This window comes from Scyliorhinus canicula, chromosome 17, assembly GCF_902713615.1.
Source record: "Scyliorhinus canicula chromosome 17, sScyCan1.1, whole genome shotgun sequence".
NCBI lineage: Eukaryota > Metazoa > Chordata > Chondrichthyes > Carcharhiniformes > Scyliorhinidae > Scyliorhinus > Scyliorhinus canicula.
This window is the reverse complement of record NC_052162.1, coordinates 12,116,981-12,141,181: the sequence shown is the minus strand read 5'-3', so window position 1 is coordinate 12,141,181 and position 24,201 is coordinate 12,116,981. Positions and strand designations below refer to the sequence as shown.

Sequence of the window (24,201 nt, the reverse complement as noted above, 5' to 3'; positions counted from 1 at the left end):
AAGCCCACAGGGCATTAAGACTCCGGCTCTTTTTCGGGACCCAGACACTGAGACAGTCAGAGTGCACAAGTCAGTGGACATTATTGCCATGTGGTAGCTAGTAAGTCTGGTCGAACCAGTAAGAGGTCGTCAGTAGGATTAGTAGAGTGTCAACCTATAGCTGAACATGTACAGCCGTTCATAGTTTAAATAAAACCGTGTTGGATCACCTCCGGTGTTAGGTGTTTGTTTCCAGCTTCCCTGCATCCAGTTGCAGTCAACGTCAAACCAACCCGTCTAACACATCACTAACCACCGTGCCACTATGCCACAGACCCCCTGGAATTTAAACAGCTAATATCATATGTCCATGTTGTATGACCACCCTAGACTTTAGTGTTTTGTTAGCAGCTGAAAGGGAAGAATCCCAACTCCTCCCACCAACCCCACAGTGCTGGGGTCTATCACTCCAGGTTTATACAGTAAGCTAACTTGCCTGGTCAATATCAATGATCATGCTGTGGATCTGGATAAAGGTCACATTACGGAAGATACCTTTCTATTCTCTTCAAACCTCGGTACCTGAATGAACAGAACCCCTGATAAGACCAGTGGAAGTTTCAAATTCAGGACTTCTGCACCTTGACTGTAAAATGCAGAATGTGTGAGGTAGCGATAGAAGTTACTGCGAATAGAGTACAATCACTTACAAGATGCTTCTATACATCACGTCCGCTCGCGTGTATCGCAGCAGCTGTTAATTACATCCATTCCTCACCTTTTTCACTTAGTTTGTCCTGTCTTGCTGTCACGTCAGAAGCACCGGTTGTGTCAACCTTTGTGATATCGCCATAGATGGAATATGCTAGTAAATTGGACAAAAATGGCTCAGTTACACTTAAATGACAACAGAAATTGAACGCGCCGATAATGTTTCACTCCGCCTTTTATCACTTGTCAGATGAAGCGTTTGCGGGGGTGTGGGGGGGGGGGGCTGGGGGGGCGACGTTCAGAAGCAGCCCCCCGATGCACCGCCCGCAACATTAAGGTGGCCGGTGGTTGCGGAATGGTGATGGGTAATTCCCTGAAAAGGAAGAAGGAAAGGAAGAATCTTTGCTCCCATTGGAGATGCCAGGCATAGTCCCCCTCCTTACAAATCAATAATAATAATCTTTATTAGTGTCACAAGTAGGCTTACATTAACACTGCAATGGAGTTACTGTGAAAATCCCCTTGTCGCCACATTCCGGCACTTGTTCGGGCATACAGAGAGAGAATTCAGAATGTCCAATTAACCTAACAGCACGTCATTCGGGACTTGTGGGAGAAGAAACTTTCAAAAAGGGAACTGGATGCACAGGACTGGTTTAGCTCAGTGGGCTAGACAGCTGGTTTGTGATGCTGAACAAGACAAGCAGTGCGGGTTCAATGCCCGTAGCAGCTTACCCGAACAGGCGCTGGAATGTGGCAACTAGGGGCTTTTCACAGTAACTTCATACTTGTGACAATAAAAGATTATTATTATGAGAAAAGGACAAATTGCCATGGCCATGTGAAAAGAGCCAGGGAGTGGTATTATTTGGATCGGTCATAGATATCATAGAATTCACAGTGCTGAAGGAGGCCATTCGGCCCATCATGTCTGCACTGGCCCTTGGAAAGAGCACCCGATCCAATCCCACACCTCCACCCTATCCCCATAGCCCAGTAACCCCACTTAAGCTTTTTGGACATTGTGGGCAATTTAGCATTGCCAGTCCACCTAACCTGCACACTTTTACACTGTGTAGTTATATGTAAATATTTTAAATGTAATATTTGGTCTGTATGGGTGACCTCCTGAACATAACACAATGAAATATTGGGTGTTCAGCATTGGGCTCGTAACTTGCGACATGCCCGTGCCATGCAGTTCCAGGTGGAGATCATACAATTCCCGTGTCTCCACCTCACTTGCATGACTGCAGCATTGGGCCCAGAAGCCCAATTGTTATTGTCTGCTCCTCCAAGCTGTGCCTACGCACAGCAGGTGACGCTATGGCCTGTTTGCTGGACACATTGTCCAGCCATCCTGCTCTTCTTAGGGGCAAGCTGCACCTTAGAGGTGAACTGCACGAAAATATTGCTGTCACAATTTTCAAATTATTTCATAATGACCTTGATTTAACTGGTGGCCTCTGTACACAGCAAGATGTAGGGGGGGGGGGGGGGGGGGAGGGGGTATGATGGCATTAGTAAGTGGTCAATCTGTTTGGTAAAATGCTCTCTAATTTGGTCTTTAAATGTGGAAATGCACCGCCCGCTCCCTTGGAGCAAGCTGTCTGTCAGCCACCGGTTTCGCTCTTGGTACAATGTCACACGAATGGGAATGTGTCAGGAGGGGAGCCAATCCAACGCGGCTCCCTGAGGCGTCACTGTCACCAGTCCGGTCGCTCCTCGGCGACAGTAACATTCAGGCCAACTGGACAGGTGGACTGCCAGGCCAGAGCATACAGACTGGTTGGCGACATAGAGGGCATTCGAGGGCAGCACGGTAGCATGGTGGTTAGCATAAATGCTTCACAGCTCCAGGGTCCCAGGTTCGGTTCCCGGCTGGGTCACTGTCTGTGTGGAGTCTGCACGTCCTCCCCGGGTGTGCGTGGGTTTTCTCCGGGTGCTCCGGTTTCCTCCCACAGTCCAAAGATGTGCGGGTTAGGTGGATTGGCCATGATAAATTACCCGTAGTGTCCTAAAAAGTAAGGTTAAGGTGGGGGGGGGGGTTGTTAGGTTACGGGTATAGGGTGGATACGTGGGTTTGAGTAGGGTGATCATTGCTCGGCACAACATCGAGGGCCGAAGGGCCTGTTCTGTGCTGTACTGTTCTATGTTCTATGTTCTATAGAGAATTTTCTGGAAAGAAAAGAGACAGGGCCAGTGCAACCACTCAGCAAATGAGCCGGTCACTTTGACCTTCCAAATGTGGAGGGGCGGGGCAGGAAAAACTGAATGAACTGTTCATGAAAGTAAACATATTCTGTTGATATACATCCACATATCCTTATAAAAATAGAGATTGCCATGTATTTATATTGCAATGTTTCACAAAATGTCATATTATTTTACTCGTACTGTTTATGTGACAGTTTTACAATTTGTTCAACTATGGGACCATTCCAAAACTGCAAATATAAAACATTTTTTTTAATATAGATTTGGAGTGTCCAATTCATTATTTTCAATTAAGGGGCAATTTAGCGTGGCCAATCCACCTACCCTGCACATCTTTGGGTTGTGGGGGCAAAACCCACGCAAACACGGGGAGAATGTGCAAACTCCACACGGACAGTGACCCAGAGCCAGGATCGAACCTGGGACCTCGGTGCTGTGAGGCAGCAGGGCTAACCCACTGCTCCACCGTGCTGCCCCAAATATAAAACATTTGATCCTGCCCACTTCATTGCGAAAATCACTGATTGTGTAAATTGTGCATAAAAGCATCCAATAACTACTGCAGGAAAACGTGGGATTACATCATATTGCACATTTTCACATGCATTTTGTCCAGTATAATTTCTCTGGAAAGTGTAGAATGAGAATGTGTCATCAGTATCAGAATATTCTCTTTCTTTCCACAAAATAAATCTGTAATTATAAATGCAGAATTTTTATTCCTACTCATCCACAACATTCATTTCAACGGTGAATTGTGGGTGCACGCAAGGCTGAAGGTTCACCTTGCGTGTGGCAAGGTGGCACAGTGGTTAGCATTGCCACATCACAGTGCCAGGGACCAGGGTTCAAATCCGAATTTGGGTGACCGCGTGGAGTTAGCACTTTCTCCCCTTTTCTGTGTGGGTTTCCTCCGGGTGCTCCGGCTTCCTCCAACAGTCTAACGATGAACAGGTTAGGTGGATTGGCCATGCTAAATTGCCCCTTAGTGTCCAAACGTTAGGTGGGGTAACGGGAATAGTGCGGGGGAGTGGGACAAGATAGGGTGCTCTCGCGTTGGGTCGGTGCAGACTTGATGGGCCGAATGGCCTCCTTCTGCACTGTAGGGGTTCTATGATTCTCGGATGACTAATATTCTTGCACATCCCTGAAAGGAGAGGGCAGAGATTGCCATATTGGTAACTGCATTTGCAGGTTGGAAATCTGACAGGTTCATGTCAACATCCCAAATTTCCTTTGTTTCTTTCCCATACGCGTAATACGCCTCCTCCTCCTCTTCCTGACCATTTAATTCCCCGTGTCCCAATCCCAACTGAATTTCCTTACATCTCACCGGGCCGAGGGAAGGCTGATGCCTTGTTTCTGACTGGCATGCCCCGCCCCTCTGTCAACATCTGAGCATGACAAGGGAGGGGACTACAGTGCCTCAAACCAGAGAAGCACCTTCCGGATCGGACAGGAGAGAGAGAGGGTCTTTGGAAGATGTTGGGCAATTGACGTTAGCCAGGGTGTGGTTTCCCCAACAGAGCGAGGGTATTTCCCCAGTCTCTGAGTCACCAGCCTAAAGAAACCACACTTCCTGAATATATTCAAAGTCTTGCAGTTTTAAAATTGCATTTTTAAAGTTAACTTGCAGGTACCATAGTGGAGAACTATGCAGAAAGCTATTTGCTCCGTCTGCAGTATGCTGGCACATATGTTCCACACAAGCTTCCTCCCACACCACTTTATCTAACTTAATCAGAGTGTCCTGTTGCCTATTTGAACTCCAGTGTTATTAAAGTTGATGAGAAACACTAACGTCTAATGGAATATCAGAAGGAAAGACTTACTTGCTCCAGCGAACATTGTTGCTCTTACACGTTGTCACTGCCAGTCGAATGTCCTTTAGCTAGAAAATCAAGTGGCTAGGTCTTTATAAAAGCTTACACCACACGCTCAAAACATCAAACTGTTTCCCAAAATAGGCAAAGGTTGGTACAATCAGGTTGTTCAACCTAAAATAATTTCTTTTTTGAAGCAATCGCTCAGAGTCGCTCCACCCTCCACTTAATTGTTAATTATGGTGCAAGCAAGGCTTGCAGCAATTTATAAACTGCCAGGAATCATACAGTGACAGTTTGGTTCTTGCACCAACTGGCAGACAGATTCTGGACCTCACCCCCGCCCCTCCACAGTGTGCCTCTCTTACCCAGGCACCAGAAAGGCTAATTCAAAGCCCAGCGCTCCCACTGCCCAGAACAGGAAAACAGCACGTTAAAAACAAAAGCGGATATACTTTAAGCATCAGGTTGCTCGCGACTGTTTGAGTTTGTGGAAGTAACATTTACAAAGTTACATCCTGCACTTGAAATGAAAATGAAAATCGCTTATTGTCACGAGTAGGCTTCAATGAAGTTACTGTGAAAAGCCCCTGGTTGCCACATTCCAGCACCTGTTCGGGGATCGAACCGTGCTGCTGGCCTGCTTTAAAAGCCAGCGATTTAGCCCAGTGAGCTAAATCAGCCCAGACCACTTGGCAGCCTACTTAACGGGTTCTTGAGGAGGGTCTGGTTAATTGGCAATGAGCCCAATTTCTCTTCCCTTCCTCGCTGGCCCTTTGTAAATCGCAAAATGTCTCGGATCCCGAGACGTCCGACAGTCTGGCAATCTTCAAATCACACCCGCACCACATACTGACCCCAATGTTTGAGGAACAGATTTGCATCAGAATTGGAAAAAGTTAGAGATGTTAACAAGTTTTGAGCAAGTGAAGAGGGGGATATGGGAAGAAGAACAAAAGGTTTGTAATTCATAAAGTTCTTACAGGACAGAAGGAGACAGTTCAGCCCATCGAGCCCATTCTAGCTCTCTGATCAACAATCCAGTCCCATTTCTATGCTCTTGGCCTCTCTTGTTTGACCAGTTGCCAAAGCAGGCCCTGCTCGAAATGGAACTCAATCCTGCTGGAGACTCCCAAGAGGACAACGGGATTGCTTGAGGGACATCCTCAAAGCATTCCCGAAGAATCATAGAAGCATCATACATTCCTTGCTGTGCCGTAGGAGGTTATTCAGCCCATCAAGTCTGCACTAACCCGACAAAGGAGAACCCTATCACCGTAATACTACTTAAACCGTTTAGATACAAATCGGCAATTTAGTATGGCCAATTCACCCAACCAGCACAACTTTGGACTGCGGAAGGAAACAGGAGCATCCGGAGGAAACCCACACAAACACGGGGAGAATGTGCAAACTCTACACACACAGTGACGCAAGGCTGGAATTGAACCCAGTGCCCTGGCGCCGTGAGGCAGCAGTGCTAACCACTGTGCCACCGTATTAGAGAAATGAAATGAAAATGAAAATCGTTTATTGTCACGAGTAGGCTTTAATTAAGTTACTATGAAAAGCCCCTAGTCGCCACATTCCGGCGCCTGTCCGGGGAGGCTGGTATGGGAATCGAACCGTGCTGCTGGCCTGCTTTAAAAGCCAGCGATTTAGCCCAGTGAGCTAAACCAGTCCCTTCAAACATTAAAATGTAGCTCGTAGTGAAGTTTGTCTCAGTCTTTCTAATGCATGCCACAGGGAGAAGTTACTGCCTGCCATGTCAAAAAGTGGCATCCTACCTGCATGAGACCAAACCCGTTTCCATGGTGGCGGAGGCAGCGGTGGTGGTGATGGTGGTGGTGGTGGGGGGGGGGGGGGCTGTGCTGGGGGGGGGGGGGAGGTGGGTTAATGTTTCAGATTGCGGTGGGACTCTGGGACTTGCCGGCCACAGGAGGTACTTTGATAACGTGACCAAACAGGTTGGTTATCTGTCTAAAAATCATTCCAATACACCTGATGGCAGACGGTGAGAGCGGGAGAGTTTCTTGGGCAACCAAACTGCAGTAAGCGATAGCAAATAATGTAGCATAATCATCGTAGACTAATCCAATGGAAGTCCATGGTTGCTAATGCCCTCGAAGGCCATGGTACCTAAAGGAGGAGAATAATAAACTTTAAAGGAAAAGAACAACTTTTAATCATTTTTTGAAATGAAAAGAAATACAAAACTTTAATCATAAAAGATTAAAGCAAATACTGATCCTACACATATGTGTTATACACAGCTAGGGCATCTTACAATACACGCAGTAGTTTATAAAACAACGGCTTCTGATTCTGGAGTCTCCCAACGCGCGAATGTTTGTGTTGTGGCTGTACTGTGATTCAATCAACTCTGTACCATGGCTGACAGATGCTTATGAGCTCTGACCCCTGCTGGAGGATGAAGAGAAGTAAACTAAATTATGAATGTTTTTCTAAGATACAACAGTGTAGCCTTACATATTTAATTTGTGCTGTACTATACCTGCTGTGATATTTATTTTCTAATGCACTGAATCGTGGTTTGGCATCAGGTTTAGGTAACCAGTTTAGGTCATCTCTGATGAACATTAGGTAAAGTTATAGCGTGCTAATTTTGCTGTTTAACTTCAGTTCCTGGGTTAGAGTATGTGCAGTCAAGTCATGTTTTGCAAGCCGATGTTGGCATAGAATCTCACAGAACAGAGACCTGCCAGTCAACATTTGGGTGACTGTGTGGAGTTTGCACTTTCTCCCCACAGGGATAGGGAGGGGGCGTGGGTCTAGGTTGGTTACCCTTTCCGAGGGCCGGTGCAGGCCCGATGGGCCGAATAGCCCCCTGCACTGTAAGATACTATGATTCTATGAATTCAACTGGTTTGTACCATTGTTTTGCATGTGAGCTTCCTCCCATCTAACCCCATCAATGTAGCCCTTCTCCCCTGTGTACAGGTCTAGTTTTCCCTTAATGCCATTAACCTCAGTTACTCAATATGGTCGGAACTTCCACAATCTAATCACTCTAAACACATAACGTTTCCCTGAAATTCGGGTTAATTTTATAACCTTATTTACTTCAAATGTGATTCACAAGCATGCTGAAGTGAAATATATATCATGTTTTATAAAATAAAACCCTCAGAGTGGCAAAGAGGCAACCGGGACTCCTTTGATCAGACTTGAGTGGAAAGGCTTGCAAGAGGTATGCAGCGTATTGACATTGTGCCTGATGTGCCCAATGAACAGGAAGTTATGTTAAAGTGAAGTCAGGTACGGAGCAGTCCACAAAGATAGCCTGTCTGCAATTGGGCTCTCAATTTTATTTTACACAGAATTTTCAAGAAAAAAACTTGTTCAGTTATTAACGTGGTTTTTCTCCGCCGCCTGCCGCTGGTAGTGGAGTCCCCAGTGGGAGAAACCGGGTTTGGCATCTGTTGCGATGCTCTAGTCCCCCTGCTGGTGGCAGCAATGAGGTTCCCAACCCCCATCAGAGGGAGGATGCAGATGCATCATTTGAAGCCATTTGCATCCAATAACAGGCTAGACACTAGATTCTCAATACCTCAGTGATGCTACTGCCTTTTGGGCTGGAATTCACATGGGCATGGATTGGTGCAAGTATCCCTGACCTGGTAGATCTTGTTGTGGTCAAGGGGGTGCATATTTAACTTTGATGACCCCAAAGACCAGCCCACCAGACACCCCCAAATCAGAGATCCCCTCCTCCGCATATCAGATAAATGGCTTTCAGTAGGCTGTAATTGACAGGTTAATAGATTCCAGACAGCAGATGTCTGGATTGTTTATTTTAATTTCCCTTCATGCTTGAATGCATCACAAGTACCCCACTTTGAACCGAACCAGAATGTTTATAACATCAAGAGTTAAGAGCTTTCACGTCCGCTTTTCTCAGCAGAAATTACTTGAAGGCTTTTGATGCAGTCAGTCAGCTAGATGCTAATAAAATTGTGCTTCGGATCAAAGCAAGGTACTTGAGAAGCATTCAAGCATGAAGTGAAATGAAAATGGACAATCCAGACACGTGGCAGTCTGGAGGCCTTTTTTTTTAAATCTTTGAAAGTGAACAGAAATCTTGCAGATCAAAGTATCTGAGGGGGATTTAAAGTCTTGTGATGTTACTTTCACACAAAGTAACAGCTTTCTATACCACGGTCTGAGGCAGCAGATGTAAGGGACAGGTATTTTTCACTCTTTCTGTTTGGAGAGCTCTTTATCAGCTAATGTGCCGACTTTGGGTCTTCACAGGGGTGCCTCAGGAATCGGCTTGTTGTCGGCAGGAATTTTCGTCAGGTATGTGACTTAAATTCAACCTGGGTGAAATTTAATAAAATGGCACAGTGTGAGCTGGTACGTTCTTTCCCTTGGTGCGAGACCGAGAGCAGCCCTGAAACAGCTGCCATGCATTGGTCAGAAAAGTCTCAGTGGTCGGTTTATGATGATTTATTTTGCGGGGCCGAGCTTCTCGATGTGAACATAGAACAAATGGAATGATCTGCTCGTATTTTCAAATGTTGGAGGAGGATTGGGTGATCAGCCAGATTGAACGATGCAGAAATATCAAGATTGGCGGGGAAAGACGATGTCCCTTGGCCACAGACGAATAGGATGCCTTCCAAGAGGTTGGCCCGGGAAATTTTGGTGCTATGTGAGAGGTGGGAACTGGGCTGGAGGGATTAAAAATGTGAAAATGGAAATCATGAGGGAAAATAGCAAAAATCTGCAAATGGCAAAAATTCCCTTGGAAAGGAAGCCTGGGGTGAAGGTGTTCATAGTGTAGCCATCTAAAATGGCCACCTGCAAGGACCATGGGAATTGTGGTCAACCTGGACACAGACAATTACACAACCTCTGTGTATCGTGCAAAGAAGCCAGACCTGCTCAAAACTTGCACCCATTAAGAGTCAATCACCATTTCCCCCAGAACAATAGAGTTTGAATCAAGGAGCTACAACAGTAGCAGACCAACCGGCGCCACTTCCCTTTATTTGGAAAGGCCTACGTTCCGAGGACAATGATAGCTAGGACCCGCCCAGCCACCGAGGTATCCAGCCCCTAATTGGCCAGGATCAATGAGGGTGATCGAAACCCTATCGATCGTTTGGAGATGGAGATAAGACCGCCCAAAAGGGCGCGAAAGAGAAGAAGGATAAGAAGCCCTGCGCACTAGGGATTGGCCTCTTTTGGACTGGCCTGTGGGCGACCAATTGCAGCATATCAACCAGCCAAGTTCAAGGACCCGCGATTGCTACCTGATGGACGAGCCCAGCCGAGACGAACCTGAAGACTTCCAACCAACCCACGTGGACATAGATAAAGGCCTTATCTCCCGCACAGAGCCGGCACCCTGAGTTAAGTAAAGATCATCTTAGTCATTAGGTTTAGTTTAGTGCGTAAACACGTGAATCATTGCATACAAAACAAGTGTGTTTGTTACAAACTGTCTTTTGGATTAATATACTGGTTGTGTGGTCATTCGGTCAATATAAGAAATGCTTGTGGTTCACATAGAATTACAGAAGTCAACAATAGAATCATGGAATCCCTGCAGCTCAGATGGAAGCCATTCAACCCATCGAGCCTGCACTGAACCTCTGAAAGAGAACTCCACTCAAGCCCATTCCCCCGCCCTATCTCAATTCATTTCATTTTTTCATTTTCATAACCTCCTAACCTAATCCACACATCTTTGGACACCAAAGGGCAATTTATCATGGCCAATCCACCAAACCTCCACATCCTTGGACAGTATGTAGATAGGCCAATGAGAGGTGAGGTCGTATTGGATTTGGTACTGGGTAATGAACTAGGACAGGTGTTAGATTTGGAGGTAGGTGAGCATTTTGGTGATAACGACCACAATTCAATTACGTTTACTTTAGTGATGGAAAGGGATAGGTATATACCGCAGGGCAAGAGTTATATTTGGGGGAAGGCAATTATGATGCGATGAGGCAAGACTTAGGATGCATCGAATGGAGATGAAAACTGCAGGGGATGGGCACAATGGAAAAGTGGAGCATGTTCAAGGAACAGCTACTGCGTGTCCTTGGTAAGTATGTACCTGTCAGGCAGGGAGGAAGTGGTCGAGCGAGGGAACCATGGTTTACTAAAGCAGTTGAAACACTTGTCAAGAGGAAGAAGGAGGCTTATGTAAAGGTGAGACATGAAGGTTCAGTTAGGGCGCTCGAGAGTTACAAGTTAGCTAGGAAGGATCTAAAGAGGGAGTTAAGAAGAGGCAGGAGGGGACATGAGTAGTCTTTTGGCAGGTAGAATCAAGTATAACCCTAAAGCGTTCTATAGATATGTCAGGAATAAAAGAATGACTAGGGTAAGAGTAGGGCCAGTCAAGGACAGTAGTGGGAAGTTGTGCATGGAGTCCAAGGAGATAGGAGAGGTGCTAAATGAATATTTTTCGACAGTATTCACACAGGAAAAAGACAATGTTGTCGAGGAGAATACTGAGATACAGGCGACTAGACTAAAAGGGCTTGAGGTTCATAAGGAGGAGGTGTTAGCGATTCTGGAAAGTGTTAAAATAGATAAATCCCCTGGGCCGGATGGGATTTATCCTAGGATTCTCTGGGAAGCTAGGGAGGAGATTGCTGAGTCTTTGGCTTTGATCTTTAAGTCATCTTTGTCTACAGGAATAGTGCCAGAAGACTGGAGGATAGCAAATGTTGTCCCCTTGTTCAAGAAGGGGAGTAGAGACAACCCCGGTAACTATAGACCAGTGAGCCTTACTTCTGTTGTGGGCAATGTATTGGAAAGTTGATAAGAGATAGGATATATAATCATCTGGAAAGGAATAATTTGATTAGAGATAGTCAACACGGGTTTGTGAAGGGTAGGTCATGCCTCACAAACCTTATTGAGTTCTTTGAGAAGGTGACCAAATAGGTGGATGAGGGTAAAGCAGTTGATGTGGTGTATATGGATTTCAGTAAAGCGTTTGATACGGTTCCCCACGGTAGGCTATTGCAGAAAATACGGAGGCATGTGATTCAGGATGATTTAGCAGTTTGGATCAGAAATTGGCTAGCTGGAAGAAGACAAAGGGTGGTGGTTGATGGGAAATGTTCAGACTGGAGTCCAGTTACTAGTGGTGTACCACAAGGATCTGTTTTGGGGCCACTGCAGATGACACTAAAGTCAGTGGAGTTGTGGACAGTGCGGAAGGATGTTACAAGTTACAGAGGGATATAGATAAGCTGCAGAGCTGGGCTGACAGGTGGAAAATGGAGTTTAATGCAGAAAAGTGTGAGGTACTGGGCTAATGGTAAGATTCTTGGTAGTGTGGATGAGCAGAGAGATCTCGGTGTCCATGTACATAGATCCCTGAAAGTTGCCAGCCAGTTTGAGAGGGTTAAGAAGGCGTACGGTCTGTTAGCTTTTATTGGTAGAGGGATTGAGTTTCTGAACCAACAGGCCATGTTGCAGTTGTACAAAACTCTGGTGCGGCCGCATTTGGAGTAATGCGTGCAGTTCTGGTCGCCGCATTATAGGAAGGATGTGGAAGCATTGGAAAGGGTGCAGAGGAGATTTACCAGGATGTTGCCTGGTATGGAGGGAAAATCTTATGAGGAAAGGCTGAGGGACTTGAGGCTGTTTTCGCTCGAGAGAAGAAGGTTAAGAGGTGACTTAATTGAGGCATACAAGATCATCAGAGGATTAGATAGGGTGGGACAGTGAGAGTCATTTTCCTCGGATGGTGATGGCTAGCACGAGGGGACATAGCTTTAAATTGAGGGGAGATAGATATAGGACAGATGTCAGAGGTAGGTTCTTTACTCAGAGAGTAGTAAGGGCGTGGAAAGCCCTGCCTGCAACAGTAGTGGACTCGCCAACACTAAGGGCATTCAAATGGTCATTGGATAGGCATATGGACGATAAGGGAATAGTGTAGATGGGCTTTAGAGGGGTTTCACAGGTCGGTGCAACATCGAGGGCCGAAGGGCCTGTGCTGCGCTGTAATGTTCTATGTTCTATGAATGGATACTGTCGATGAATAAATTGACCACCAGTCTTCAAAGCACAAAGCCATGCAGTCAGTGCTGAATGGAAGGGTTTCAATCTTTATTTATCACAAAGATTATGAAGGATTCAACATTAGATTCCTAGGAGAGAGAGAAATACATATTCTCGACTGGGGCTCCAAAGTCAAGACTTGCAAGCTTTACTGGCAATGGATGAGACGTTTAGCGATATGGGGCGGGATTGGCCGGTCGCTGACCCAAAATCGCATTTGGCGATCGGCCGGAGAATCGCCGTCTGCGCCGAATTCGGGGCTGGCGCCAATTTTGCGATGCTTCGCCCCTCAAAAACAGAGTACTCGCAGAGTACGGCGCACGCTTTTGAGACCGGCTCAGGAAGTCACCTGAGGCCCTCACCCAATGCTGAGCCCCTGATGGGTCAAGTTCTTCTACGGCGTGTAACACTTATCCTATTGTTTTCATGAACCTGGTGTGGCGGCAGCAGAATGAGTCCAGTGCTACTACAGTCGGGGGCGAGGGGAGCCCTTCCGCATGCAGGGGGGGGGGGGGGGGGGGGGGGGGGGCTTTTGCAGGGCTGGGGGCACTGGTGGGGGTGGTTCTGAGGTGGCGAGCCTGGTGAAAGGGGGGTAGCTTTTGGCAGGCCGGGTCCGCACCCGGCCGGCGCCATGCTGCACGGTGTGGCTGCTGCAGGCCGCCTCCGTGTGCATGCGCAGCCACAGACCCGGCAATTCTCCGGTAAAGCCGGGGGCTTTACGCTGCACGGCTGCTCTCCCCCCACCAGATGGAGCATCGGTGCAGCTTTTGTGCCATTTTTTGGGCGTAAAACCCCACTGTTCCCACGCCGGCGTCAGCACATAGTCTTCAAATCGGAGAATCCAGCCCCTTGTTCTTTAATACACTTAGAAAACTTTGCCTGATTGTGCTTAATCATACCATCAGTATCTGTGCTCCTTACACAATATGTTCCATACTGTCCCAGGTTCTGACCATGTAAAGGGGATATTCATCAACCAAAGAACTGGTCACAAAATTATAGTCTTGGGATTAAATCTTCAGAAACTGGATGAATAATTAAAGCATGAACACAAATATCCTGTTACTAATTATGTAACCAAATCTGTCCATCTGGGCAGAGCTGTTAATAATAATAATAATAATCACTTATTGTCACAAGTAGGCTTCAATAAACTGTGAAAAGCCCCTGGAAATAAACTAAGGGGAAAAACCCAGAAATGATGTCCAGGGCACAACTAATTTTCACAATTAGAGAAAAGATTTTTCTGCTTGACACAGCAGACTAACTGGCCCAAAGACTGCTCTCAAAATAATGGTGAGACTAAGGACTTTGGGACTTTCTGAAGTTCGGAAAGGTGCTATAGAAATGCAAGACTTGCTTACTTTTCTGTGACGATTCTGTGAGGATTGGTGCTATCAATCCAGCACCCCAGCCTCAGACTGATATCACGCAGCCTGTAACCGAGCGTCTCCACTATTAATGGCACAAAATGTACCAGAGATAACAAACAGCTGATTGGTTTTGTACTTTTTGTTGAAATCTTAAACTGAGGCACCATCTGCTCTCAGCTGGGTGTAAAAGATCCCATGGCACTGTTTCAAAGAAGCCCAGAAGGAGTTCTCACCGGTGTCCTGATCAATGCCTATTCCTCATGCAACATCATGAAAAAGAAATCTGGCTTGCCGAGGGAACTTGCATTTCACAATTGGGCCATTATGTTTTCTACATGACAACAGTGACTACACCTCAAAAATACTTCATTGGCTGTTGCCTGAATTGATAAAAGGTGCTTTATAAATGGAAATCTTTTGTTTCCTCATTCATTCCCATCCTTGACCCTGATCTGCTCCTGATCTGCTCTCTTGGGGTCTTTGCAAGGATAACCCTGGTATCTGCCTGTTTCAAAGACCATATTAAGTTCATAAGTTCATAATGTGGAGATGCTGGCGTTGGACCAGAGTGGGCACGGTAAGAAGTCCAACAGGTTTATTTGGAAACATGAGCTTTTGGAGTGTAGCTCCTTCATCAGGTGAGTGAAGAGGTAGGCTACACAAACGCAGCGTATATAGACAAAGTCAATGATGCAAGTTGATACTTTGAATGCGAGTCTTTGCAGGTAATTCAGTCTTTACAGGTCCAGTGATTATCCCTCTCTCTAGTCACACCATCAAAACAATAGTTGGCTTCAGATGGAGTACTGTGGCCATTTCTGGACTCTGTGCTTTAAGAAAGATGTCAACACTTTAGTGAGTGTCTCTAAAAGATTTACAAGGCTGGTCCCAGGTATGGGAGACTTCAGTTACGTGGATAGATTGGAGAAGGTGGGCTTTTTTCCTTGCAGAATAGAAGGTTGAGAGGAGCTTAAATAGTGTTGTTCCAAATCATGGCAGGTGGTAGATAGGGAAAAACTATTCTTGTCGGCTGAATGGACGGAAATCTGGGCAAGTTCAGTTTAAGGTGATTGGCCGAAGAAGCGATGGCAATGTGAGGAAGAACGTATTGATGTCGCACATTTAGGATCTCTCTGGGAGTGTTGTGGAGGGAAATTCAATTGTGGTTTACAAAACGGAATTGGTTAAACAGCTGAAGAGAAAAAAAAGTGGGGAGAGGGCGGGAGAGTGGAACTCGGTTAGGTTCTCTCGCAGAGAGCCAATATGGAGGCAACCAGCTAAATGATCACCGCCTCTGTTCAGCTTTCCTACGATTTTAGGAACTGCAATTCAAAAAATACATCATCAGCTGTAAAGTGCTTTGGGCTGTCCTGAGGTCTTCAAAATGCAATATAAATGCAAGTCTTTTACTTTTCTACCTCACCTAATAAGCCATCTCTCGAGCACACGAGCCTAATTCATTAGTTACTGATTAATCCTGCTCCTCACCTGCTGGCCTTTAACCCATTGCGAAGCTGGTTTCTCTCCAAGGTCCACAAAGGCAGATTATTGGAGGCCTCAGGCCTTTATTATCTCCTTTACCTCACAGCTTGGGCTTGGATTTCACTTGATAGCCAGAGGAAATCCTTCCATTCTTTTTAAACATCTGCACTTGAATCAAAAGAGTCTTTGACAAAATCTGTTGTAATTCTTCAAGAAGAACTTTTGCCTGTTAAATATAGATCCCCCTGCGATAGCCGTGAACATTTCCAAATCACCTCATGAGTGTTGGCTAATGCGGGATATTTCCATGGGCTGCAGCCAAAGCACAAGTGTTATATCTTTCAGTCATGTATTTTATTTTAATTTAAGGTAGAAATTATGTTCTGCACGCACCACTAAACGGGAACCTGCTGTGTGTTGCAATATGGATAGTGTATGGTAGTTGAAGGGTTAACAATTTTCTGTGAATACATCCAACCACCAGATGGTGATCAAGAGCAGTCACATAGATTACGTGACACCCTTGATTCTGGGAGAATGTGTTTAGGCGTGAGAGAGATTAGTTGTGTATTGTGAGGTTCTGTAGATAGAGTTAGATCATAGTTTATTTAATAACCGTAGTACTTCGGAAAACTAGTTTAAGTAGTGTTAATAAATGAGCTCTGTTAATTAACATAGCTTGATATTCTTTGTTGAACATCAAAGCCATCCATACCAAGAAAACAGAGAACGTCAAACTGTGTTTTGGCATTTTTGGGATGCATCTGTAATGTGACCTTTGTAATATGCTCATTGATAAAAAGAAAGAAAAACTACTGGAATAGAGTTGCCATTACAATATCTTGTTTTTTTTTGGTTTAAAGGGATTTAATATGAATCTCAGTTTTGAATTTATGCATTCAGCCTGGCATAGAATTGGGAATAAACTTGGGAAATGGACTTTCTGTGTTTCTTTTTGACAAATCAGTGCTGTGCTAATTGTATCAGCCCAACACAGGGAATATGATGATATTTTTTCTCCTTCAGTGGGCAATCTCAGCTGCTGCTCTCTGTAAATGTTATGACCAGATACTATAATAGGATATGGACGTCACCATCATCAGCATACTGCGATTTCCAATAATTCCTTTCTTTCTCCTGACATTTATTGTTTTTGAATCAATTACAAGAAATGTGACTTTCCAGGACCTTAAACTTTCCAGTGTACTTTCTAATAGACCTGAAAGAAAGCCTTATGTTTATGCGCGTCATTCATGACTGCCGATTGTGGTGATATGCATCACTGTAAATGCACATGGGGTTAATGTAAATACACTACGACTAAGTAAACACTAGAGGGAGCACCAGAGATGTCATGCCATACAGCTAATGAACACATAGAATAGGACATGACCAATGGGCAGTCAAGGCACCCAGAGGTGACACTACCACAAGGAGGCATTACACAACCCATACATAAGGACAGGGCACACATGCTCTGTCTCTTTCCATAGGTGACACTTAGAGAGTAGGACAGGGGCAGATCAGAAGCATCACACCCACCACGTGGCTTAGAGCAGACTGGTTAGTTAGACTGAGTTACTATAGCAAGATTAGCAGGAGAGTCGAACTCATAGAGAACTGTGCTAATGGTTCAATAAATCACATTGAACTTACTTCAAAGTCTGGAGTATCTTTTGGTCAAAGCTGCATTGAGTTGCAGCCTGTGTTATCCCAGCAGAGTACATAACACAACATCGATGTCCCGAGACACTTGACAGCCAAAAAAGAAACTTTTTGAAGCCGAATCTCTGGTGTAATGTAGGAATCACAGCAGGTCAGCAATATCCCACAAACAACCATGTATGACTGACCGGATAATCGGACTTTTCGTAATGTTAGCTGAGGGGTAAATATTGGCCCAGGTACCAGCCATGTCTCCCCTGCTCTTCTGAGAGAGGGCCATGTCCAACTAAAAGGGCAGATGGGTTCAACAATTTGAAAGATGACACCTCAACATTCTCTGTATTGTTCTTTGTTCTTATATAGAGGGATAAGGCACTAGGAAGTGCTGAGGGCTTTGGCCAAGGGTGGCATCGTGACTGGTACAGGCTTGGGGGAGCCAAAGGGCCTGTTCCTGTGCTGTATAGTTCTTTGTTCTTTGTTCTCTCAGTGCTGAACCTGGGAGTGTCACCCTAGATTACAGTGCTCAGGTTTCTGGAGTGCGAGCTTTTATAGGGAGTTCCAGGACTTTGACCCAGCAGCGATGAAGGGACATCAGTATTGTTCCGAGTGAGAATATGTGCCTTGGAGGGGAACTTGTAAGTGGTGGCGATCCCTTGTATCTGCTGCCCGTGTTATTCTAAGTGATAGATCTCAAATGCTTGGAAGGTGCAGTTGAAGGAGCCTCGATGAGTTGCTGCACTGCATCTTGTGGATTAAATGAAAGAAATGAAAATTGCTTATTGTCACGAGTAGGCTTCAATGAAGTTACTGTGAAAAGCCCCTAGTCGCCACATTCCGGCGCCTGTCCGGGGAGGCTGGTACGGGAATCGAACCATGCTGCTGGCCTGCTTGGTCTGCTTTAAAAGCCAGCAATTTAGCCGAGTGAGCTAAACCAGCCCCTGATGGTACACACTGCAGCCACTATACGGCGGCGATAGAGGGAGTGGATGCTTAAGGTGGTACATGGGGTGCCAATGAAGAGGGCTGACTTGTCCAGGACGGTGTTGAGTTTCTTGAATGTTGTTGGTGCTGTTCCCATCCAGGAAAGTGGAGAGTATTCCATCACGCCCCTGACTTTTCGCATTGGAGATAGAGGACGGGCTGTGGGGAGTCACGAGGTGAGTTACTCATCGTGGAACATCACTGAAGTGAGTTTGACTCGGAAATGAGAGTGCCACCAGCTGAACCACGGTTGACACTCACAGAGAAACACCCTGTTTGTTCTAGGCATATACCAGATCTGGTAAGGTGACATAGAACATAGAACATAGAACGATACAGCGCAGTACAGGCCCTTCGGCCCTCGATGTTGCACCGACATGGAAAAAATCTAAAGGCCATCTAACCTACACTATGCCCTTATCATCCATATGCTTATCCAATAAATTTTTAAATGCCCTCAATGTTGGCGAGTTCACTACTGTTGCAGGGTAGGGCATTCCACGGCCTCACCACTCTTTGCGTAAAAAACCCACCTCTGACCTCTGTCCTATATCTATTACCCCTCAATTTAAGGCTATGTCCCCTCGTGCTAGCCACCTCCATCCGTGGGAGAAGGCTCTCGCTGTCCACCCTATCTAACCCTCTGATCATTTTGTATGCCTCTATTACCTCTTAACCTTCTTCTCTCTAACGAAAACAACCTCAAGTCCATCAGCCTTTCCTCATAAGATTTTCCCTCCATACCAGGCAACATCCTGGTAAATCTCCTCTGCACCCGTTCCAAAGCTTCCACGTCCTTCCTATAATGAGGCGACCAGAACTGTACGCAATACTCCAAATGCGGCCGTACTAGAGTTTTGTACAACTGCAACATGACCTCATGGCTCCGGAACTCAATCCCTCTACCAATAAAGGCCAACACACCATAGGCCTTCTTCACAACCCTATCAACCTGGGTGGCAACTTTCAGGGATCTATGTACATGGACACCGAGATCCCTCTGCTCATCCACACTACCAAGAATTTTACCATTAGCCAAATATTCCGCATTCCTGTTATTCTTTCCAAAGTGAATCACCTCACACTTCTCCACATTAAACTCCATTTGCCACCTCTCAGCCCAGCTCTGCAGCTTATCTATGTCCCTCTGTACCCTGCAACATCCTTCCGCACTGTCTACAACTCCACCGACTTTAGTGTCGTCTGCAAATTTACTCACCCATCCTTCTGCGCCCTCCTCTAGGTCATTTATAAAAATGACAAACAGCAACGGCCCCAGAACAGATCCTTGTGGTACGCCACTCGTAACTGAACTCCATTCTGAACATTTCCCATCAACTACCACTCTCTGTCTTCTTTCAACTAGCCAATTTCTGATCCACATCTCTAAATCACCCTCAATCCCCAACCTCCGTATTTTCTGCAATAGCCGACCATGGGGAACCTTATCAAACGCTTTACTGAAATCCATATACACCACATCAACTGCTCTACCCTCGTCTACCTGTTCAGTCACCTTCTCAAAGAACTCGATAAGGTTTGTGAGGCATGACCTACCCTTCACAAAACCATGCTGACTGTCCCTAATCATATTATTCCTATCTAGATGATTATAAATCGTATCTTTTATAATCCTATCCAAGACTTTACCCACCACAGATGTTAGGCTCACCGGCCTATAGTTACCGGGGTTATCTCTACTCCCCTTCTTGAACAAAGGGACCACATTTGCTATCCTCCAGTCCTCTGGCACTATTCCTGTAGCCAATGATGACCTAAAAATCAAAGCCAAAGGCTCAGCAATCTCTTCCCTGGCTTCCCAGAGAATCCTAGGATAAATCCCATCCAGCTCCGGGGACTTATCTATTTTCACCTTGTCCAGAATTGCCAACACTTCTTCCCTACGCACCTCAATGCCATCTATTCTAATAGCCTGGGTCTCAGCATTCTCCTCCACAATATTATCTTTTTCTTGAGTGAATACTGACGAAAAGTATTCATTTAGTATCTCGCTTATCTCCTCAGCCTCCACACACAACTTCCCACCACTGTCCTTGACTGGCCCTACTCTTACCCTAGTCATTCTTTTATTCCTGACATACCTATAGAAAGCTTTTGGGTTTTCCTTGATCCTACCTGCCAAAGAATTCTCATGTCCCCTTCTTGCTCGTCTCAGCTCTCTCTTTAGATCCTTCCTCGCTTCCTTGTAACTATCAAGCGCCCCAACTGAAACTTCACGCCTCATCTTCACATAGGCCTACTTCTTCCTCTTAACAAGAGATTCCACTTCTTTGGTAAACCACGGTTCACCCGCTCGACCCCTTCCTCCCTGCCTGACTGGTACGTACTTATCAAGAACATGCAATAGCTGTTCCTTGAACAAGCTCCACATATCCAGTGTGCCCAACCCTTGCAGCCTACTTCTCCAACCAACACATCCTAAGTCATGTCTAATGGCATCATAATTGCCCTTCCCCCAGCTATAACTCTTGCCCTGCGGGGTATACTTATCCCTTTCCATCACTAACGTAAAGGTCACCGAATTGTGGTCACTGTTTCCAAAGTGCTCACCTACCTCCAGATCTAACACCTGGCCTGGTTCATTACCCAAAACCAAATCCAATGTGGCCTCGCCTCTTGTTGGCCTGTCAACATATTGTGTCAGGAAACCCTCCTGCACACATTGTACAAAGAATGACCCATCTAATGTACTCGAACTATATCTTTTCCAGTCAATATTTGGAAAATTAAAGTCTCCCATAACAACTACCCTGTTACTTTCGCTCTTTTCCAGAATCATCTTCGCCATCCTTTCCTCTACATGCCTAGAACTATTAGGTTGCCTATAGAAAACTCCCAACAGGGTGACCTCTCCTTTCCTGTTTCTAACCTCAGCCCATACTATCTCAGACGAAGAGTCCCCATCTAGCATCCTTTCCGCCACCGTAATACTGTCCTTGACTAGCAGCGCCACACTTCCCCCTCTTTTGCCCCCTTCTCTGAGCTTACTAAAACACCTAAACCCCGGAACCTGCAACAACCATTCCTGTCCCTGCTCTATCCATGTCTCTGAAATGGCCACAACATCGAAGTCCCAGGTACCAACCCATGCTGCCAGTTCCCCTGCCTTATTTCGTATACTCCTGGCATTGAAGTAGACACACTTCAAACCACCTACCTGAACACTGGCACCCTCCTGCGAAGTCAAATCTGTGCTCCTGACCTCTATACTCTCAATCTCCCGTACCCCAAAACTACAATCCAGGTTCCCATGCCCCTGCTGAATTAGTTTAAACCCCCCCCCCAAAGAGCACTAACAAATCTCCCCCCCAGGATATTGGTGCCCTTCAGGTTCAGATGTAAACCATCCTGTCTATAGAGGTCCCACCTTCCCCAGAAAGAGCCCCAGTTATCCAGAAATCTGAATCCCTCCGGCCTGCACCATCCCTGTAGCCACGTGTTTAATTGCTCTCTCTCCCTATTCCTCATCTCACTATCACGTGGCACGGGCAACAACCCAGAGATAACAACTCTGTTTGTTCTCGCTCTGAGCTTCCATCCTAGCTCCCTAAAGGCCTGCCTGACATCCTTGTCCCCTTTCCTACCTATGTCGTTAGTGCCAATGTGGATTACTTTTCAAGTACAGGCACTGTTGTTTTTGGGGCAAAATTAATTTGTGTGAATATGTAGAGATATTACTACAGGAGCTGGGGACAAATCAGGAATAACAGAAAATTCCACCCCCTGTATTATAGAACTGTTTGATGTATTTCCTGATGAACACTGTCAAACAAAGTAACATTCAGAGCGACACACAAAACCTACTTCCACTTCAATGCAGGACGTATATTATTTCACTTACTTGCCAATTTTTCCATTCCGACACCATCTGGAATCTCATGAAAGTTAAATTATTAACTGAGAAAAAGTGTGCTGCTATTAGCGCTGTGGAAGTCAAGCTGTTTAACAACAACCTGCATGGTAATGCAACCTGAAGGCAATAAAACTTCCCCAAGGCTCTTTATTTAGCAGAGTGCACTATGGACTGAAGTAGAATTAGGTGAATTAGCAATAAAGCTGCTTGAATAATATTGGTCCTGGGCATACTTCAAAACGCCAATCACACGGGTATATGTGGGGGTAGCCCACCCCCTTCCTTGTCTCCAGACCCGGTCCCTGGTCCCCATAATATGGTTGGGGGATGGGGGGGGGGGTGCATGAGTAAAATGCCACCAGCCCACCCACCCTTACCCTTAGGCTTATTGAGGCCCCAAGTGACCAACTGGGATGCTGGGCAGTGAATGGGGGTGGGAGCAAGAGTGGGAAGGTTGTTTTTCTCAGCAACGTTTTCTGATACCAATCAATCCAGTCGAAACGGTAGTTAATAAGAACTGTGTTTTTTATCAGCTAGAATGTGCCCACCAGTAGCTCCTCCCACACTGAGAGACTGTCCCGGATCGATGGGTTATATACCTTCTCAGAGGGGCGGAGCCACAGGCGGAGCCAACAACAACATCAACACAACATCAGTATCAGTGAGTAAATACAATTATATATACAACAGCCATACATGGCTCACCACATTCACCCCCTGCTAAAACAAAAGTCCGGCGGGGGTGAAGTGGTCTCACAGATTCAGTCTCATGGGAGGGTGTATTGTCCGCTGTGAACGTCGCAGTGTAGGCACTAGCGTCGAGACCTTCGACTCCGGGAGCACGGGTCCCTGTCCTCACAACAGGGTCCCGGACAGGGTGACGGCGCAGGGGCGGTGCTAATGGACCCCAGATGAGTTGATGGGGTAGATGGGGAGGTGGAAGGAAGCGGTGAGGTGATGGTGGGCACAGGGGTACCCACGGGGGCCAGGTCCCTGAGGGAGATTGTGTCCTGCCGCCCATCGCGGTGTGTCACGTATACGTACTGAGGGTTCGCATGGAGAAGGTGAATCCTCTCGATCAAGATGTCGGCCTTATGGCTCCTCACATGCTTCCGGAGGAGTACCGTCCCAGGAGTCATGAGCCAGGTAGGAAGCAAGACCCCGGAGTTCGGTGCCCTGGGAAAAACAAATAGACATTCGTGAGGGGTCTCGATGGTGGCAGTACACAACAGTGACCGAATGGAGTGGAGTGCGTCAGGGAGGATCTCCTGCCAGCGGGCGACTGGGAGACTTCTAGACCGTCGGGCCAGTAGGAAGGCCTTCCAGACCGTAGCATTTTCCCTCTCCATCTGCCCGTTTCCCTTTGGGTTGTAGTGGTAGTCCTGCTCGAGGCGATGCCCTTACTGAGCAGGTACTGACGCAGCTCATCGCTTATGAATGAGGATCCCCGATCGCTGTGAATATAAGTGGGGAAACCGAACAGGGTGAAGATGCTGCGCAGGGCCTTGATGACTGTGGCAGAGGTCATGTCAGGACATGGGATGGCGAAAGGAAAACGTGAGTACTCATCAATAAAGTTGAGAAAGTACATGTTATGATCAGTGGAGGGGAGAGGCCCTTTGAAATCCATACTGAGGCGTTCAAAAGGGCGTGAGGCCTTCACCAGGTGGGCCTTGTCTGGCCGATAGAAGTGCGGCTTGCACTCCGCACAGACGTGGCAGTCCCTGGTCATGGCCCTGACCTCCTCTGTGGAGCAGGGCAGGTCTTGACAAAGTGGAGAAGCTGGGAACCCCCGGGTGACAGAGGTCATTGTGGATAGCCCATAACCGGTCAGCCTGCGCATTGGCGCAGGTGCCACGGGACAGGGCATCTGGGGGCGCATTGAGCTTCCCAGGACAATACAAGATGTCATAGTTACAGGTGGAGAGCTCGATCCTCCACCGCAAAACCTTGTCGTTCTTAATTTTGCCCCGCTGAGTGTTGTTGAACATGAAGGCAACCGACCGTTGGTCTGTGAGGAGAGTGAATCTCCTGCCGCCCA

At 46.4% G+C, this 24,201-nt stretch overlaps 1 protein-coding gene across 2 annotated transcripts in view; it reads right to left on the bottom strand.

The window, feature by feature from the left end:
• lygl1 (lysozyme g-like 1) overlaps positions 1–5,203 on the bottom strand; it is a 31,936-nt gene extending 26,733 nt beyond the window's left edge. Inside the window, exons 1-3 of one of the 2 annotated variants that reach the window (XM_038775696.1) lie at positions 5,099–5,203; positions 4,740–4,798; positions 758–844 (exon numbers count right to left, since the gene is read on the bottom strand). In XM_038775696.1, coding sequence (XP_038631624.1) covers positions 758–844; positions 4,740–4,755 — 103 coding nt within the window. In that variant the 5' untranslated portion in view covers positions 4,756–4,798; positions 5,099–5,203. Of the gene's footprint in view, positions 1–757; positions 845–4,739; positions 5,041–5,098 lie in introns of those variants that run through there. The other variant, XM_038775695.1, reaches the window with a different exon arrangement.
• Between the last annotated feature and the right edge of the window lie 18,998 nt (positions 5,204–24,201).